Genomic DNA, 19,569 nt, shown 5'->3' on the forward strand with positions numbered 1-19,569 from the left:
ATCCGAAAAAAGTTAATGTCTACTTGGAATATTTCGTAAATGCATTTTTTTTTTTTCGGTAATATTGAATTCAATATCCCGCAATAATATTTTGTTATCTCGACGTCTTGCAATGTTATTTTTAGAATATTAATTATTTTATGTTTTGAATTGATTGCATTTAAAATTATGGAAAGAATAATTGTACACATTAAACATATTATAGGTAGAATAATTAAATCGAATATTATTTAAAAAAAAACACGAAACCATTCTGAGCTAAAGCATAGAATCGTCTCGCGCAAATGCCGGATAAAAATAAAGTAACGAAAAAAAAAAAAAATTCCGGTTATTAATGGACTACTAGAATACTAGAAATAACTGTTCCTATGATTGCACAGTATACAATAAACACGATGGGCATTAATAGAATTATTATTAGCCGTTGTGCGGGTATTACCGTCGATGGCGGGAAATTTGGTAAAAAAAAAAAACATTCTAAAAATAACTCATCAATCGAAAACCTCAAAGCATAATATCGAAAACACTGATAATAATGACGGCCAATATACTATATAGTATAAAATGTAAATGTTGAATTAGTGATTATCGTAACGTTGTATAGAAAACAACTGTTGGAATATAAAAACATTAAATATAACGAGTGGTAGTGTAGCGAAATGAAAATATCGATACGTTTATTAATAGTTTGTAGTTCCATCCTACCCGACGTTAAAACCAATTGTTAATACCATGTACTATCAATCTTGACGTGCGATAGTAAAATAAATAACAATAGATTATTAAATAGCCCCTGTACTTCCCGGAAACAGATATCATAATATTAAAATAAATCTTTTTTAAAAAATCCGTGATATTATGATATACATATACCTACAGTTGATAAAATATCAGATTTCTCACAGGTATTTCCGGATAAAGCGAATACAATAGAATATTGTGATGCGTTCTGCAGTTTGCTGCGGTAATGTTCTAGAATTGTTTTCGTTATCGCGAAATACCGCAAACGCTTGCCCGTCCGAATGACCTACGACGGACAGACGTGGTAAATTAATTTAAGATTGTCAACTACCCATATTCGGGGAAATACAAAAACTGTTTAGAGACATTCGCTCGAGGAGTGAGTTAGCTAAGTTATCACTTTACATTATGTACCTAGTTAGTAGAATATTAGATGGGTTGATATTTTATAATAGTGAATTGATCTAACCTAAGCTATGTAAGAAACTATAAAAACGCCTGATCTAAAAATAAATTTATAAATTTATCAAACGACTGCAAATATCCTCTCTGGGTGTGCATGTGTATGTAGTTTTTAAATTTAAAAGTAACATTACAAACATACCTTTTAATTATAATGTGTTGTTTCATACATTTACCTTCAATAATTTTAGTTATTATTACTTCTAACTTAAATGCCAAACTATTTTTAAAGATAAATAAAAAATCCCTTGCTTCTTGATTAAGTAAAATTATCTTTGTGATTTTTTAGCATGTCTCGCAATATAACCAATTAAATATGTCAAATATGACAAGTCAATACTATTGTTTATAGAATAATTAGATATTGCCAATATTTTTAATAATTATTTTAACAATGCTTATATTCCATTTACTAATACAAATACATAAACTAATTCTCCCTTTCAAAACATTGTACATTTAAATTTTTACTAAATAAAGAGTGTCCTATTTAAATTTGTGTGTTTTAATGTTAAAATAACTCGAATTGTTAAAATCGTGTTGCTATAGAAATACCGAAACGGGCAATAATACGCCGACGTAATTATTACATATTGTTAAATACAATTCGTTAAATCGTTATAAATAATATTGCATTTGAGAATCACAAAACTGTAAATGTTAGTTTAATTTTCATAAATCACCGAGATCCGTTTAAATCGGCTGTTCCCGGAACAACCGTGATATTATGATATACATATACCTACAGTTGATAAAATATCAGATTTCTCACAGGTATTTCCGGATAAAGCGAATACAATAGAATATTGTGATGCGTTCTGCAGTTTGCTGCGGTAATGTTCTAGAATTGTTTTCGTTATCGTGAAATACCGCAAACGCTTGCCCGTCCGAATGACCTACGACGGACAGACGTGGTAAATTAATTTAAGATTGTCAACTACCCATATTCGGGGATCACCTTTATATCGACGACATATCCTTATGAAAGTCTTTAAACGCCTATGTTGAATAAAATTGGTGGTCCTGAAAAGGACCGTTTTAAAGAAAGGGGAATATGAGTGAATATCTACTTTTTCTTGGGAGTTGTGGTTTTCTTGATAGGAGCTTTCTTCGGTTTGGGTTTGGCAGCGGTCGGCTTCTTCGCTTTAGCTGCTGCCTTCTTTGGTGTAGTCGCCTTGGGTTTGGTTGTAGCGGTCTTTTTCGCTTTTTTGGCTGCTGGTTCACCGGTCGCGGGTTTTTTGGCGGCTGCGAGCTTCTTCTTCTTCGGTGTTCCGGCGGCTTTGACTTTTTTGACGATGGATTTCTTCTTTTTGGCTACAGCGGCCTTTTTCGGTTTTACCTCGGCGACGGGCAACTTGAAGTGTCCCGAGGCGCCGGTGCCTTTTGTCTGAACGACGGTACCGTTGGCGACGGCGGCTTTCAAAAACTTTCTGATGAATGGCGCCAACTTTGCGGGATCGACTTTGTAGTTGGCAGCCAAGTATTTTTTGATGGCCGGCAACGACGAACCTTTCTTCTCCTTGAGCTCTTTGATGGCCGATGTAACCATCACGGATGTGGTCGGATGAGATGCAGCGGGCTTCGCGGCTTTAGCGGCCAACTTCTTCTTGGCAGGTGACTTCTTCGCGGCCGGCGACGCGGCTACTGGAGCCGGAGTTGTTGTGACGGTGTCTGTCATGTCGAGGACTACGTTGTACTGGTAAAAAATTGAACTGATAACTTCAGTGATGCCGAATGAGCTAGAACATTTGTACATATATACTGTGCGCCGTACCGACTATTAAACCATAGCGATTCGCGTCGTTCTCTGGGCTATGGTTGTACAATCATTTATTACAATATCTCAACGGGAAATGGTTGTAAAAATCTGGTTTTGAACTTTTTTGAAAGCCAACTAAATTCTCAACGATCGCCGGTGATTGTTGTATCGACACGCTGTAACACGAAACCACCGCAGGCCGTCATTTCCACGCTTCCAACGGGGTTTTCGTTGTCCGTATAAGAAACTATTCCGTATGATTGGAACTTGTTGAAAACTGTCAAAAATATTTTGGACGAATTCTCCACGAGTTTCCCGAGACCATAGTGTTTGCAGATTTCCAATCGATCGATTTTCCGATGAACGGTGGCTATTCGAAAATGACGGGTTTAGGACTCCGATACGGCGCGGCGTTACCGTCGTTTCCATATCTGAAACTTTTACGAGGCAGACTTTATCAATAAATCTCGTATTGACCATACTCGACCTAATCAGTTTTGATAAATACTTATAAAAACACATTGTTAAAGGATTTCGGTCGGCACTCAATTCGAAACGAACCAAATAGGTATAACTTATTTTTGTGGCTGATAATTTATGATATTGAACGGCGTGCGTATAATCTATTTAGGCGCGTGCCATAATGTTAATTCAAAAAATGATTTTCTGTTTAAAAAACAAAATTACTGTGTGAAAACAAACGCCTAACCGTTATTTATTCAAGGTGATTGCAAATAGACAACTATCTCAACCAAAATGTACCAATATTTTGTCAAACATACCGATGGACCAGATAATTTGGTTAGACTATCGGAAACTGATTTGAATTCGTTATTACGTATGTCTACTTGGGATCGATCGGGATACTTTTTTGAAATTTTGTTTGAGATAACCGTTCGTACTATGTTTTTTACAAACATAATAGATAGTAGTGGCGAGTGGCGCCGAACCCTATATTAAGGTCGGGCCATGGCCCGACATATTTTGAAAATTTAAGATAGGGCCGCTTCATATTGACCATTTTCCTCTCCACGGTATGCCATTTTTTCCGATATTAAGATGTTGGGCCTCTTGAAATATTTTTCGCCCTGGTAGATTTTTAGGACTTCGGCGCCATTTCATACGATGGATAATATCGATATTATTAATAGCAATCGTAAGGGGTGATACCGTTGATTAAAATACATAGGAAAAAAATTTTTAAAAATTACTCATCAATAGAAAATTTTAATACCTCAAACCATATTGAAAATACTGAAATCCGATAAAATAGAAAACGTAAAATATGTTCTATTATTAATAGTTAATGGCTACATTAACATATTATATTGAGACAATTCGCTTCCATAGAAATGCCGACACAGGCAATAATTATAATATATCGACATGTTAGTGTTAGTTGAATTATTAATGGCTATATGAATATCATTGCCTTCGAGACTATAACTGGTGGTATTATTTTAATTGAGTGATATTAAATTTCAAATTAAAATATTAACTAACGAAAAAACAATACGTTTATCAATAGTTTCAAGTCGACAACTTCCACGACGTTATAGATGCATTTATTAATACCATAACATACTATTAAAATTGACGTGCTATAATAAAACAAATAAGAATGAACAACTAAAATAGCTCGTGTAAGCCCAGTAAACGGATATCGTAATATAATATAATAGGTAGATATTTTTCGACAGATTGTATAATATTATAATACTTGATAAAGTGGTTATTCAAAAGGGGCGCCATTAATCAGACGCCCGTAAAATTATTAACTCCCAGGAGTACCAATATCATCCCCAGACGTTTGCGATTGCCCATCGGGAACGACGAAGAGTTGAACAAGCTCTTGTCCGGCGTGACAATCGCTCAGGGTGGCGTGTTTGTAATATAAAATCGTAAACAAACCGCGTTGAAAAAAAAGAAAGATTTATTTTAATATTATGATATCTGTTTCCGGGAAGTACAGGGGCTATTTAATAATCTATTGTTATTTATTTTACTATCGCACGTCAAGATTGATAGTACATGGTATTAACAATTGGTTTTAACGTCGGGTAGGATGGAACTACAAACTATTAATAAACGTATCGATATTTTCATTTCGCTACACTACCACTCGTTATATTTAATGTTTTTATATTCCAACAGTTGTTTTCTATACAACGTTACGATAATCACTAATTCAACATTTACATTTTATACTATATAGTATATTGGCCGTCATTATTATCAGTGTTTTCGATATTATGCTTTGAGGTTTTCGATTGATGAGTTATTTTTAGAATGTTTTTTTTTTTTACCAAATTTCCCGCCATCGACGGTAATACCCGCACAACGGCTAATAATAATTCTATTAATGCCCATCGTGTTTATTGTATACTGTGCAATCATAGGAACAGTTATTTCTAGTATTCTAGTAGTCCATTAATAACCGGAATTTTTTTTTTTTTTCGTTACTTTATTTTTATCCGGCATTTGCGCGAGACGATTCTATGCTTTAGCTCAGAATGGTTTCGTGTTTTTTTTTAAATAATATTCGATTTAATTATTCTACCTATAATATGTTTAATGTGTACAATTATTCTTTCCATAATTTTAAATGCAATCAATTCAAAACATAAAATAATTAATATTCTAAAAATAACATTGCAAGACGTCGAGATAACATAATATTATTGCGGGATATTGAATTCAATATTACCAAAAAAAAAAAAAAAAAAAAAAATGCATTTATTCCAAGTAGACATTAACTTTTTTCGGATAATGTTGGAATAACGTTCATATTGTACTATGTTATTATTTGATTAAGTCCCAGTGTGCTGAATAGCTCGGCGATCAATTACTCTGCTTTTTGAAAGTAGCGATTTACTATTTCACTTTGTCTCAGTAATTGTCTCGTTCCGTAAACGAATTATTAGTAAACTGCGAGACTTCTATTTAATGAGTTTATTTTTAGAATGGTTTTTCTTGATTCGTCGATAGTAAGAAGCTTGTTATCGACGGCAATACCCGCACAGCTGCTATTAATAATATTACACATGTTTTGTTTACAACGGCCCAGTGTAATACTCTTTTAACACGTTTTCAAGGAACACAGTCACGTTTAATTTCGGACGGTTGTTCAGGTGTGATTTTCTATTTCATATTTGTAGTTATAGGTAAATCGATATGGTGGCCCTGAAAAGGGCCTTTTTAAGATGTTATGTAAAATTCACAAGTAAAGTATCGTTGGTTCTTAACCTCCGAAACCGTACAGAGTACGGCCTTGTCGTTTAAGAGCGTACACGACGTCCATGGCGGTGACGGTCTTCCTCTTGGCGTGCTCGGTGTATGTGACTGCGTCACGGATCACGTTTTCCAGGAACACTTTCAGGACACCGCGGGTTTCCTCGTAAATTAAACCAGAAATGCGTTTGACACCACCGCGTCGGGCCAACCGACGGATGGCAGGCTTGGTGATACCCTGGATGTTATCGCGGAGCACTTTGCGATGACGTTTGGCGCCTCCTTTTCCCAAACCTTTTCCTCCTTTGCCTCGTCCTGTCATTTTGATTTCTCGAAGTAGTAGTCGACCTGTTCTGTGTGTGAACTGAACGTTGACTGATACTTTTCCTCTGTACGATGTCCCTTTTAAGCGCTCTGCTCGACGGAATCACCAATCGGAACCATCGCTGGTTATCCCCCCCCCCTCCACACTACCAGCCTAACCGTTAAACATCGACCAATGAGCACGACGTATACAGCACCGATTTGTGTATATATACGGGTCGGCAGTGCGTTCGTGCCGCATCAGTCGTCTGATATTTACGTTTTCACTACAACTCAGTGTATCCCGATACTGTAGAGCACGCAATGGCACGTACCAAGCAGACAGCCCGTAAGTCGACCGGCGGAAAGGCGCCCAGGAAACAGTTGGCCACCAAAGCCGCACGTAAAAGTGCGCCCGCCACCGGAGGAGTGAAGAAACCACATCGTTATCGTCCGGGAACCGTCGCTCTCCGTGAAATCCGTCGTTACCAGAAGAGCACGGAACTGTTGATCCGCAAATTGCCATTCCAACGTCTGGTACGTGAAATCGCCCAGGACTTCAAGACCGACCTGCGTTTCCAGAGCTCGGCCGTTATGGCGTTGCAAGAAGCTAGCGAGGCCTACTTGGTCGGTCTTTTCGAAGACACCAATTTGTGCGCCATCCACGCCAAGCGTGTCACGATCATGCCAAAGGACATCCAGTTGGCCCGTCGTATCCGCGGCGAGCGCGCTTAACTTGATAATACTCAATAGTGACCTATACTATACCTTAAAAAGGCCCTTTTCAGGGCCACCAAATATATTAACCATATGATATGGAGTCGTCCGAGTGGATGTTATGATTAAAATCAATTGTTAATAAACATGTTATTCGAGTTTAGAAATACCATTTCAAGTTGAAATAGATTTTTGCGTACGATTGGAAAAGTTTAAAGTACTTTGTCCCGGTTTATTCAGTTTTTAAACTACCCGTCAACGAATATTATATTACTTTTCATTTTTTTTTCCCCCGAATTTCGATTGTCATTATCATTAAGGTACTATTGCCACGACACGACGGCCGCTGGACTTTTGAAAGTTCCAGGCTTTTTGTTTTCGGTTGAATAATGTATGGATTGCATACGCCATTCGGAGTCTCCGAGGCCTGGTATGCCATAATTATTTGTGTGTGGGTAAGGTGATTTTAAATTTGGCATCGATATGGAATAAAGGATCCCGGGGAACCGGATATGTTGTTGCATACTCTCATGGTAGCGATGTTTGAGTAATATGAGCGTTTAGAATGTTTAATGACGAGTCAGATTATTTTGATATTCTGTAGAAGGGTTTTGGAGTAAGATACTAAGGCCAGCTGTGACGGCTTCCTCGAAGTATGTGGATATTAATTAGATGGAGTGGGTCACTTTAATTCAGAATAGTCAATCAGCGAGTAGTTGTGCAATATTACAATTACGGAAGTTTAATTATAAGAATTATAATTTAATAATCCTTATATTTTAAGCGATATAAACAGATAATGAATTATCCAAGGTTTGAGTTTATATGCAACTTGATAATCTAAAATTAGGTATAGTACCTATTAGTATTATCATTTGATAAATATGAGAATAATCAGCACTTTTACAATGCTGATTCGATTGAATTCAATGTTGGTCAATCCATTATTATATTTTGTTCACCAAAATCTTGCAATACTGTGTGTCTGTTCTCAAACCAGTCAAATGTAATTTTCGATAAAAACAAATACGATCGAAAGAAAAATGAATTGTATTTTCGATCGATTCTGATATCCGCATTCGATCGTAATACTACTGATTTTAAATTTAAAATGATTTAAAAGTCGGTAACGGTGAACGTTCTTCGAATACAATTTAATAATACATTTTATTCTATTGAACGGTAAAAAAAAAAAATACTATATTGTTGATATGGATGTGATTAATGCAAATTAATCATATTCTTTGTAATTTTTTACTGGTGAAAGATGAAATAAATTTTCCCTTGTGGATGTTAACGTTTTCCTTTGTTGAAAATTAACAAGACTCCCTTAATATTGTTTTGCCATCATTGAAATTTCCGAACACTTTCCACGCGAAATCTGTTCACACAGGACAACGATTGTATGATTTATTGTTCACCAATTTTAGTCGGTTGGTAATTGGCAAAAAATGTATTGTTAACAGCCACAACGCCGTTTTCTCGTGGGCTAATAAGCAGTGTTGGGAAATATCTAGATAAATTTAAATTCTGTTTTATTTATCTTCATCTATATAAAATTCTAGTTATCTATAAGTAAACTATCTAGATAATTTATTTTAATTGACTTAAATGCAAATCTAATACCAGCTAATAATAACAAAAAATCCGCTTATCCCATTTTGTCGTGCAACCATCGTTGTGTGAGAACGTTTATCGATGATCAGGCTGTAAATGAATATTAAGAGGTATCTATTCGCTTTAAGTGTATATTGTAATATCATGTTCGATGTTTACAATCACCTCAAAGCAACCAGGGCGGCTGCATTACACACATAATATACAAGGTGTAACAGATAGAACTGACTTTGGAATAACTTTTGTTCAAATTAATATTTATTTAAAATTTTTCTCCCTTGCTCATTAAGTGACCCAATTTTTCCTCTGTTTATATGTTAGTACTGAAAATACAATAAAAAAAAAAAAAAAATTTAATTCAATAAATTGTTTTTTTTTCAAAATAGCCAATTTGTGAATCTGATTATAAGAACAATATTTTGATGGTATACATATTTATCTAGATCATGTAGTATATTTTTTGGAATTCGAAGGGATGATATTCATAAATATTGGTGGCCCTGAAAAGGGCCGTTTTAAAATATTGTAATTTTTGGGATACGGTATCGCCGGAGGATTAGGCTTTCTTCTCGGTCTTCTTGGGCAAGAGAACGGCCTGGATGTTGGGCAACACACCGCCTTGAGCGATTGTCACTCCGGACAACAATTTGTTCAACTCCTCGTCGTTTCTGATGGCCAATTGCAAATGTCTGGGGATGATACGGGACTTCTTGTTGTCACGGGCGGCATTACCGGCCAACTCCAAAACTTCAGCTGCCAAGTACTCCATGACGGCGGCCAGGTATACCGGTGCTCCGGCTCCGACACGTTCCGCGTAGTTTCCTTTTCTCAACAGACGATGGATACGACCGACCGGGAACTGGAGTCCGGCACGGGACGACCTGGTCTTGGATTTGCCTCCCTTGGATTTTCCTGCTTTTCCGCGTCCGCTCATGATTGTGGTTGGTGGTAGTTTATCGTTAGTTCAAACTCGGTACTAAACAAAACTGATGTGTAAAACCCCTGAAATTTCGGTATATATAGTAAAAATGTGAATGACAACTCTGTGATTGGACAGAGGAACAAACGGTACGACGATGCTACGTCACAACGTCTGTTCGGCATTCGTTACCCAACCATGTGGTTTTCATTCGGCATAATCGTAAAACATACTCGTGGATACACTACCGTTTTTAGTTCTAGTGGCTTAATCGACGATCCTCCTTATACTGTTCATCTTTGTACTATATTGACCAATAAACGAACGACTTATCGCTTGCGTTTGGGAATATATACCCACCGTCATCGCGTTCACTTTATCATTCAGTTTCCAACGGTACAGTCGTCCACACGAGTATAACTACATTATCATTCGAAATGGCTCCAGGAGGAAAATCAGCAGGTAAAGCAATGAAGAAGTCGTCCGGCAAGGCACAAAAGAACATCGCCAAGTCCGACAAGAAGCGCAAGCCAAAGAGGAAAGAATCGTACGCCATCTACATCTACAAAGTGTTGAAACAAGTACATCCCGATACCGGTGTGTCGTCCAAAGCCATGAGCATCATGAACAGTTTCGTCAACGATCTGTTCGAGCGCATCGCCGCCGAGTCCAGTCGTTTAGCTCACTACAACAAGCGTTCGACCATCACCAGCCGGGAAATCCAAACTGCCGTCCGACTCTTGTTGCCCGGTGAATTGGCCAAGCACGCCGTCAGTGAAGGAACCAAGGCCGTCACCAAGTACACCAGCTCCAAATAAGTCTCTCGTTTTGAAATAATATCATTCAACTAAAACGGCCCTTTTCAGGGCCACCAATTTTCTCTCAATTTTTTTTTTTTAGACCGGCGGCGTGTCGCATTGTGTGTATATTGACGTGTTTACAGTGGGCGTGCAAGTTAGCATAGTAATGTTTTGGTGGTGAAATATTATAAATTGGGCGAGGCCCTTATTAAAGGACTACTAGAATACTAGAAATAACTGTTCCTATGATTGCGCAGTATACAATAAACACGATGGGCATTAATATCGTTATTATTAGCCGTTGTCCGGGTATTACCGTCGATGACGGGAAATTTAGTAAAAATAACTCATCAATTAAATACCTAAAATAATTCTGAATAATGGGTTGTCCAATTCAAATATTGTGATTTGCATGTTTCAATAATTTGAGTTATTAAAAATTTGTTAGACGATACGATACACACAATTATATTTTAAAATGCGATTGTTTTGGCAATTTAACCAGTCATTTACAACAGAAATGAAGGCCGGTCAATTGGACTATGGAAAAATAGAGCGATACAGCGTGTTGGAGGAAAAGGAAAGAATGGACAACAGCACATTTAATTTAATATGTTTTAAGCACGACCATATTAAAATCTTCACTAAACATTGGACCAAAAAAATTTTAAACAACGTTATATTCGCAAATTTCTATTACAACTCATATTCCAGTAGTGGCGATACAATTTCATCGAGATTAAAAAATAAAATAAAATGTTACTAGACAGGTAAGATTTTTCTTTTACGAAGACAAGTTTAGGTAGTCATTATGAATTTTAATTACATAAAGATTTGATTAACGCAGTCTTAATTATGGTCGTAAGTTTCCATTTATACTCGGACGTGTTCGTGATTTATTGAAAATAATGTTCTAGTTACACCCTGCAGTGTAACCGAGTAACGCAAGTACGACAGTGGTTAGTGACGGTGGCCAAAAGTACGACAGCGCGAGACGTTCAAGATTTACGATTTCATCAAAATGTATTACTAATGAAAAACATAGTAATATTTTGGTGGTGAAATATAAATTGGGAGCGGCCCTGAAAGGGGCTTTTGGAAAATCGCTGCCGCAGAATAAATAATTCGAAAATTATTTAGAAAAACGAAACCATTCAGGCTAAAGTATAGGAACGTCTGGCTCAAAAGTCAGATAAAAATAAAGTAACGAAAAAAAATGTTTTCCGGTTATCAAAGTACTACTAAAATACTAGATATAACTGTTCCTATGATTGCACAGTATACACTAAACACGATGGGCATTAATATAATTATTGTTAGCCGTTGTGCGGGTATTACCGTCGACGACGGGAAATTTGGTAAAAAAAAAATCATTCTAAAAATAACACATTATGAAACTCATTGGTTGTAAAACCTATATATACATATATGAAATAGAAAAATACACCTGAACAACCGTCCGAAATTAAACGTAACTGTGTTCGGTACGCTCTGTTCCATGAAAACGTTAAAAGAGTATTACACTGGGCCGTTGTAAACAAAACATCTGTAATATTATTAATAGCAGCTGTGCGGGTATTGCCATCGATAACAAGCTTCTTACTATCGACGAGTCAAGAAAAACCATTCTAAATATAAACTCATTAAATAGAAGTCTCGCAGTTTACTAATAATTCGTTTACGGAACGAGACAAAGTGAAATTGTAAATCGCTACTTTCAAAAAGCAGAGTAATTGATCGCCGAGCTATTCAGCACACTGGGACTTAATCAAATAATAATATAGTACAAAATGAACGTTATTCCAACATTATCCGAAAAAAGTTAATGTCTACTTGGAATATTTCGTAAATGCATTTTTTTTTTTTCGGTAATATTGAATTCAATATCCCGCAATAATATTTTGTTATCTCGACGTCTTGCAATGTTATTTTTAGAATATTAATTATTTTATGTTTTGAATTGATTGCATTTAAAATTATGGAAAGAATAATTGTACACATTAAACATATTATAGGTAGAATAATTAAATCGAATATTATTTAAAAAAAAACACGAAACCATTCTGAGCTAAAGCATAGAATCGTCTCGCGCAAATGCCGGATAAAAATAAAGTAACGAAAAAAAAAAAAAATTCCGGTTATTAATGGACTACTAGAATACTAGAAATAACTGTTCCTATGATTGCACAGTATACAATAAACACGATGGGCATTAATAGAATTATTATTAGCCGTTGTGCGGGTATTACCGTCGATGGCGGGAAATTTGGTAAAAAAAAAAAACATTCTAAAAATAACTCATCAATCGAAAACCTCAAAGCATAATATCGAAAACACTGATAATAATGACGGCCAATATACTATATAGTATAAAATGTAAATGTTGAATTAGTGATTATCGTAACGTTGTATAGAAAACAACTGTTGGAATATAAAAACATTAAATATAACGAGTGGTAGTGTAGCGAAATGAAAATATCGATACGTTTATTAATAGTTTGTAGTTCCATCCTACCCGACGTTAAAACCAATTGTTAATACCATGTACTATCAATCTTGACGTGCGATAGTAAAATAAATAACAATAGATTATTAAATAGCCCCTGTACTTCCCGGAAACAGATATCATAATATTAAAATAAATCTTTTTTAAAAAATCCGTGATATTATGATATACATATACCTACAGTTGATAAAATATCAGATTTCTCACAGGTATTTCCGGATAAAGCGAATACAATAGAATATTGTGATGCGTTCTGCAGTTTGCTGCGGTAATGTTCTAGAATTGTTTTCGTTATCGCGAAATACCGCAAACGCTTGCCCGTCCGAATGACCTACGACGGACAGACGTGGTAAATTAATTTAAGATTGTCAACTACCCATATTCGGGGAAATACAAAAACTGTTTAGAGACATTCGCTCGAGGAGTGAGTTAGCTAAGTTATCACTTTACATTATGTACCTAGTTAGTAGAATATTAGATGGGTTGATATTTTATAATAGTGAATTGATCTAACCTAAGCTATGTAAGAAACTATAAAAACGCCTGATCTAAAAATAAATTTATAAATTTATCAAACGACTGCAAATATCCTCTCTGGGTGTGCATGTGTATGTAGTTTTTAAATTTAAAAGTAACATTACAAACATACCTTTTAATTATAATGTGTTGTTTCATACATTTACCTTCAATAATTTTAGTTATTATTACTTCTAACTTAAATGCCAAACTATTTTTAAAGATAAATAAAAAATCCCTTGCTTCTTGATTAAGTAAAATTATCTTTGTGATTTTTTAGCATGTCTCGCAATATAACCAATTAAATATGTCAAATATGACAAGTCAATACTATTGTTTATAGAATAATTAGATATTGCCAATATTTTTAATAATTATTTTAACAATGCTTATATTCCATTTACTAATACAAATACATAAACTAATTCTCCCTTTCAAAACATTGTACATTTAAATTTTTACTAAATAAAGAGTGTCCTATTTAAATTTGTGTGTTTTAATGTTAAAATAACTCGAATTGTTAAAATCGTGTTGCTATAGAAATACCGAAACGGGCAATAATACGCCGACGTAATTATTACATATTGTTAAATACAATTCGTTAAATCGTTATAAATAATATTGCATTTGAGAATCACAAAACTGTAAATGTTAGTTTAATTTTCATAAATCACCGAGATCCGTTTAAATCGGCTGTTCCCGGAACAACCGTGATATTATGATATACATATACCTACAGTTGATAAAATATCAGATTTCTCACAGGTATTTCCGGATAAAGCGAATACAATAGAATATTGTGATGCGTTCTGCAGTTTGCTGCGGTAATGTTCTAGAATTGTTTTCGTTATCGTGAAATACCGCAAACGCTTGCCCGTCCGAATGACCTACGACGGACAGACGTGGTAAATTAATTTAAGATTGTCAACTACCCATATTCGGGGATCACCTTTATATCGACGACATATCCTTATGAAAGTCTTTAAACGCCTATGTTGAATAAAATTGGTGGTCCTGAAAAGGACCGTTTTAAAGAAAGGGGAATATGAGTGAATATCTACTTTTTCTTGGGAGTTGTGGTTTTCTTGATAGGAGCTTTCTTCGGTTTGGGTTTGGCAGCGGTCGGCTTCTTCGCTTTAGCTGCTGCCTTCTTTGGTGTAGTCGCCTTGGGTTTGGTTGTAGCGGTCTTTTTCGCTTTTTTGGCTGCTGGTTCACCGGTCGCGGGTTTTTTGGCGGCTGCGAGCTTCTTCTTCTTCGGTGTTCCGGCGGCTTTGACTTTTTTGACGATGGATTTCTTCTTTTTGGCTACAGCGGCCTTTTTCGGTTTTACCTCGGCGACGGGCAACTTGAAGTGTCCCGAGGCGCCGGTGCCTTTTGTCTGAACGACGGTACCGTTGGCGACGGCGGCTTTCAAAAACTTTCTGATGAATGGCGCCAACTTTGCGGGATCGACTTTGTAGTTGGCAGCCAAGTATTTTTTGATGGCCGGCAACGACGAACCTTTCTTCTCCTTGAGCTCTTTGATGGCCGATGTAACCATCACGGATGTGGTCGGATGAGATGCAGCGGGCTTCGCGGCTTTAGCGGCCAACTTCTTCTTGGCAGGTGACTTCTTCGCGGCCGGCGACGCGGCTACTGGAGCCGGAGTTGTTGTGACGGTGTCTGTCATGTCGAGGACTACGTTGTACTGGTAAAAAATTGAACTGATAACTTCAGTGATGCCGAATGAGCTAGAACATTTGTACATATATACTGTGCGCCGTACCGACTATTAAACCATAGCGATTCGCGTCGTTCTCTGGGCTATGGTTGTACAATCATTTATTACAATATCTCAACGGGAAATGGTTGTAAAAATCTGGTTTTGAACTTTTTTGAAAGCCAACTAAATTCTCAACGATCGCCGGTGATTGTTGTATCGACACGCTGTAACACGAAACCACCGCAGGCCGTCATTTCCACGCTTCCAACGGGGTTTTCGTTGTCCGTATAAGAAACTATTCCGTATGATTGGAACTTGTTGAAAACTGTCAAAAATATTTTGGACGAATTCTCCACGAGTTTCCCGAGACCATAGTGTTTGCAGATTTCCAATCGATCGATTTTCCGATGAACGGTGGCTATTCGAAAATGACGGGTTTAGGACTCCGATACGGCGCGGCGTTACCGTCGTTTCCATATCTGAAACTTTTACGAGGCAGACTTTATCAATAAATCTCGTATTGACCATACTCGACCTAATCAGTTTTGATAAATACTTATAAAAACACATTGTTAAAGGATTTCGGTCGGCACTCAATTCGAAACGAACCAAATAGGTATAACTTATTTTTGTGGCTGATAATTTATGATATTGAACGGCGTGCGTATAATCTATTTAGGCGCGTGCCATAATGTTAATTCAAAAAATGATTTTCTGTTTAAAAAACAAAATTACTGTGTGAAAACAAACGCCTAACCGTTATTTATTCAAGGTGATTGCAAATAGACAACTATCTCAACCAAAATGTACCAATATTTTGTCAAACATACCGATGGACCAGATAATTTGGTTAGACTATCGGAAACTGATTTGAATTCGTTATTACGTATGTCTACTTGGGATCGATCGGGATACTTTTTTGAAATTTTGTTTGAGATAACCGTTCGTACTATGTTTTTTACAAACATAATAGATAGTAGTGGCGAGTGGCGCCGAACCCTATATTAAGGTCGGGCCATGGCCCGACATATTTTGAAAATTTAAGATAGGGCCGCTTCATATTGACCATTTTCCTCTCCACGGTATGCCATTTTTTCCGATATTAAGATGTTGGGCCTCTTGAAATATTTTTCGCCCTGGTAGATTTTTAGGACTTCGGCGCCATTTCATACGATGGATAATATCGATATTATTAATAGCAATCGTAAGGGGTGATACCGTTGATTAAAATACATAGGAAAAAAATTTTTAAAAATTACTCATCAATAGAAAATTTTAATACCTCAAACCATATTGAAAATACTGAAATCCGATAAAATAGAAAACGTAAAATATGTTCTATTATTAATAGTTAATGGCTACATTAACATATTATATTGAGACAATTCGCTTCCATAGAAATGCCGACACAGGCAATAATTATAATATATCGACATGTTAGTGTTAGTTGAATTATTAATGGCTATATGAATATCATTGCCTTCGAGACTATAACTGGTGGTATTATTTTAATTGAGTGATATTAAATTTCAAATTAAAATATTAACTAACGAAAAAACAATACGTTTATCAATAGTTTCAAGTCGACAACTTCCACGACGTTATAGATGCATTTATTAATACCATAACATACTATTAAAATTGACGTGCTATAATAAAACAAATAAGAATGAACAACTAAAATAGCTCGTGTAAGCCCAGTAAACGGATATCGTAATATAATATAATAGGTAGATATTTTTCGACAGATTGTATAATATTATAATACTTGATAAAGTGGTTATTCAAAAGGGGCGCCATTAATCAGACGCCCGTAAAATTATTAACTCCCAGGAGTACCAATATCATCCCCAGACGTTTGCGATTGCCCATCGGGAACGACGAAGAGTTGAACAAGCTCTTGTCCGGCGTGACAATCGCTCAGGGTGGCGTGTTTGTAATATAAAATCGTAAACAAACCGCGTTGAAAAAAAAGAAAGATTTATTTTAATATTATGATATCTGTTTCCGGGAAGTACAGGGGCTATTTAATAATCTATTGTTATTTATTTTACTATCGCACGTCAAGATTGATAGTACATGGTATTAACAATTGGTTTTAACGTCGGGTAGGATGGAACTACAAACTATTAATAAACGTATCGATATTTTCATTTCGCTACACTACCACTCGTTATATTTAATGTTTTTATATTCCAACAGTTGTTTTCTATACAACGTTACGATAATCACTAATTCAACATTTACATTTTATACTATATAGTATATTGGCCGTCATTATTATCAGTGTTTTCGATATTATGCTTTGAGGTTTTCGATTGATGAGTTATTTTTAGAATGTTTTTTTTTTTTACCAAATTTCCCGCCATCGACGGTAATACCCGCACAACGGCTAATAATAATTCTATTAATGCCCATCGTGTTTATTGTATACTGTGCAATCATAGGAACAGTTATTTCTAGTATTCTAGTAGTCCATTAATAACCGGAATTTTTTTTTTTTTTCGTTACTTTATTTTTATCCGGCATTTGCGCGAGACGATTCTATGCTTTAGCTCAGAATGGTTTCGTGTTTTTTTTAAAATAATATTCGATTTAATTATTCTACCTATAATATGTTTAATGTGTACAATTATTCTTTCCATAATTTTAAATGCAATCAAATCAAAACATAAAATAATTAATATTCTAAAAATAACATTGCAAGACGTCGAGATAACAAAATATTATTGCGGGATATTGAATTCAATATTACCGAAAAAAAAAAAATGCATTTACGAAATATTCCAAGTAGACATTAACTTTTTTCGGATAATGTTGGAATAACGTTCATATTGTACTATGTTATTATTTGATTAAGTCCCAGTGTGCTGAATAGCTCGGCGATCAATTACTCTGCTTTTTGAAAGTAGCGATTTACCATTTCACTTTGTCTCAGTAATTGTCTCGTTCCGTAAACGAATTATTAGTAAACTGCGAGACTTCTATTTAATGAGTTTATTTTTAGAATGGTTTTTCTTGATTCGTCGATAGTAAGAAGCTTGTTATCGACGGCAATACCCGCACAGCTGCTATTAATAATATTACACATGTTTTGTTTACAACGGCCCAGTGTAATACTCTTTTAACACGTTTTCAAGGAACACAGTCACGTTTAATTTCGGACGGTTGTTCAGGTGTGATTTTCTATTTCATATTTGTAGTTATAGGTAAATCGATATGGTGGCCCTGAAAAGGGCCTTTTTAAGATGTTATGTAAAATTCACAAGTAAAGTATCGTTGGTTCTTAACCTCCGAAACCGTACAGAGTACGGCCTTGTCGTTTAAGAGCGTACACGACGTCCATGGCGGTGACGGTCTTCCTCTTGGCGTGCTCGGTGTATGTGACTGCGTCACGGATCACGTTTTCCAGGAACACTTTCAGGACACCGCGGGTTTCCTCGTAAATTAAACCAGAAATGCGTTTGACACCACCGCGTCGGGCCAACCGACGGATGGCAGGCTTGGTGATACCCTGGATGTTATCGCGGAGCACTTTGCGATGACGTTTGGCGCCTCCTTTTCCCAAACCTTTTCCTCCTTTGCCTCGTCCTGTCATTTTGATTTCTCGAAGTAGTAGTCGACCTGTTCTGTGTGTGAACTGAACGTTGACTGATACTTTTCCTCTGTACGATGTCCCTTTTAAGCGCTCTGCTCGACGGAATCACCAATCGGAACCATCGCTGGTTATCCCCCCCCCCCTCCACACTACCAGCCTAACCGTTAAACATCGACCAATGAGCACGACGTATACAGCACCGATTTGTGTATATATACGGGTCGGCAGTGCGTTCGTGCCGCAGTAATCACTCAACATCAGTATCATCATCATTCATCAGTAATCAGTCAGTCAGAGTCAACGTTCAGCGTTCGAAGCAGCAGCAGCTTACAACGACAATAAAACAGCCGTTCTTACGGCTAACTCAATTCCAACAGGGCAACAGTGCCCACATCAAAACATTGTTCAGTGAAAACGTACCGTCTACCGCCAAAAATCACTGCACACACTCACGTAAGTAGAACAACTCAAAAATCCCCCCAATCTCGACCCCGAGGCAAGTGCACCCGAGTGGTCACGCGGCCGGGTCTCGCTGCGAGCGAAGGTAATCCCAAAAGCTACCACAAACATCAAACACGCACCATGACCAAGAGGAAAAAGAAATCACCAATCCCATCATCAAAAAGAGGTCCTCAACGAACTCAATCTAAATCACCGACTCCACCATCTGAAATTATGAACTCCGAAGACAGCTGGCC

General features: G+C 36.4%; 7 protein-coding genes across 7 annotated transcripts; 2 read left to right on the top strand and 5 right to left on the bottom strand.

Moving 5' to 3' along the window:
* Nucleotides 1-2,216: 2,216 nt before the first annotated feature.
* Nucleotides 2,217-2,921, bottom strand: LOC149055652 (histone H1-like). Its single transcript, XM_089225751.1, has one exon. The coding sequence runs from the start codon at nucleotides 2,879-2,881 to the stop codon at nucleotides 2,270-2,272; it is 612 nt and encodes a 203-aa protein (XP_089081877.1). The 5' UTR covers nucleotides 2,882-2,921; the 3' UTR covers nucleotides 2,217-2,269.
* Nucleotides 2,922-6,139: 3,218 nt separating this feature from the next.
* Nucleotides 6,140-6,557, bottom strand: LOC149055653 (histone H4). The gene has a single exon (XM_089225767.1). The coding sequence runs from the start codon at nucleotides 6,513-6,515 to the stop codon at nucleotides 6,204-6,206; it is 312 nt and encodes a 103-aa protein (XP_089081893.1). The 5' UTR covers nucleotides 6,516-6,557; the 3' UTR covers nucleotides 6,140-6,203.
* Nucleotides 6,558-6,776: 219 nt separating this feature from the next.
* Nucleotides 6,777-7,283, top strand: LOC149055654 (histone H3). The gene has a single exon (XM_089225756.1). It carries the CDS (start codon nucleotides 6,821-6,823, stop codon nucleotides 7,229-7,231), a length of 411 nt encoding a protein of 136 aa, XP_089081882.1. The 5' UTR covers nucleotides 6,777-6,820; the 3' UTR covers nucleotides 7,232-7,283.
* Nucleotides 7,284-9,124: 1,841 nt separating this feature from the next.
* Nucleotides 9,125-10,040, bottom strand: LOC149055655 (histone H2A-like). The gene is made up of 2 exons (XM_089225764.1): nucleotides 9,983-10,040; nucleotides 9,125-9,832 (listed from the first exon to the last, which is right to left on the bottom strand). The coding sequence occupies exon 2, from the start codon at nucleotides 9,762-9,764 to the stop codon at nucleotides 9,387-9,389; it is 378 nt and encodes a 125-aa protein (XP_089081890.1). The 5' UTR covers nucleotides 9,765-9,832; nucleotides 9,983-10,040; the 3' UTR covers nucleotides 9,125-9,386.
* Nucleotides 9,827-10,624, top strand: LOC149055656 (histone H2B). Its single transcript, XM_089225759.1, has one exon. It carries the CDS (start codon nucleotides 10,187-10,189, stop codon nucleotides 10,565-10,567), a length of 381 nt encoding a protein of 126 aa, XP_089081885.1. The 5' UTR covers nucleotides 9,827-10,186; the 3' UTR covers nucleotides 10,568-10,624.
* A 3,951-nt stretch (nucleotides 10,625-14,575) lies between these two features.
* LOC149055657 (histone H1-like) lies at nucleotides 14,576-15,280 on the bottom strand. Its single transcript, XM_089225752.1, has one exon. It carries the CDS (start codon nucleotides 15,238-15,240, stop codon nucleotides 14,629-14,631), a length of 612 nt encoding a protein of 203 aa, XP_089081878.1. The 5' UTR covers nucleotides 15,241-15,280; the 3' UTR covers nucleotides 14,576-14,628.
* Nucleotides 15,281-18,495: 3,215 nt separating this feature from the next.
* LOC149055658 (histone H4) lies at nucleotides 18,496-18,913 on the bottom strand. The gene has a single exon (XM_089225769.1). It carries the CDS (start codon nucleotides 18,869-18,871, stop codon nucleotides 18,560-18,562), a length of 312 nt encoding a protein of 103 aa, XP_089081895.1. The 5' UTR covers nucleotides 18,872-18,913; the 3' UTR covers nucleotides 18,496-18,559.
* Between the last annotated feature and the right edge of the window lie 656 nt (nucleotides 18,914-19,569).

This window comes from Diuraphis noxia, unplaced genomic scaffold, assembly GCF_037042655.1.
Source record: "Diuraphis noxia isolate RWA-SAM2 unplaced genomic scaffold, SU_Dnox_SAM2 contig0004, whole genome shotgun sequence".
In the NCBI taxonomy this organism is placed as follows: Eukaryota; Metazoa; Arthropoda; class Insecta; order Hemiptera; family Aphididae; genus Diuraphis; species Diuraphis noxia.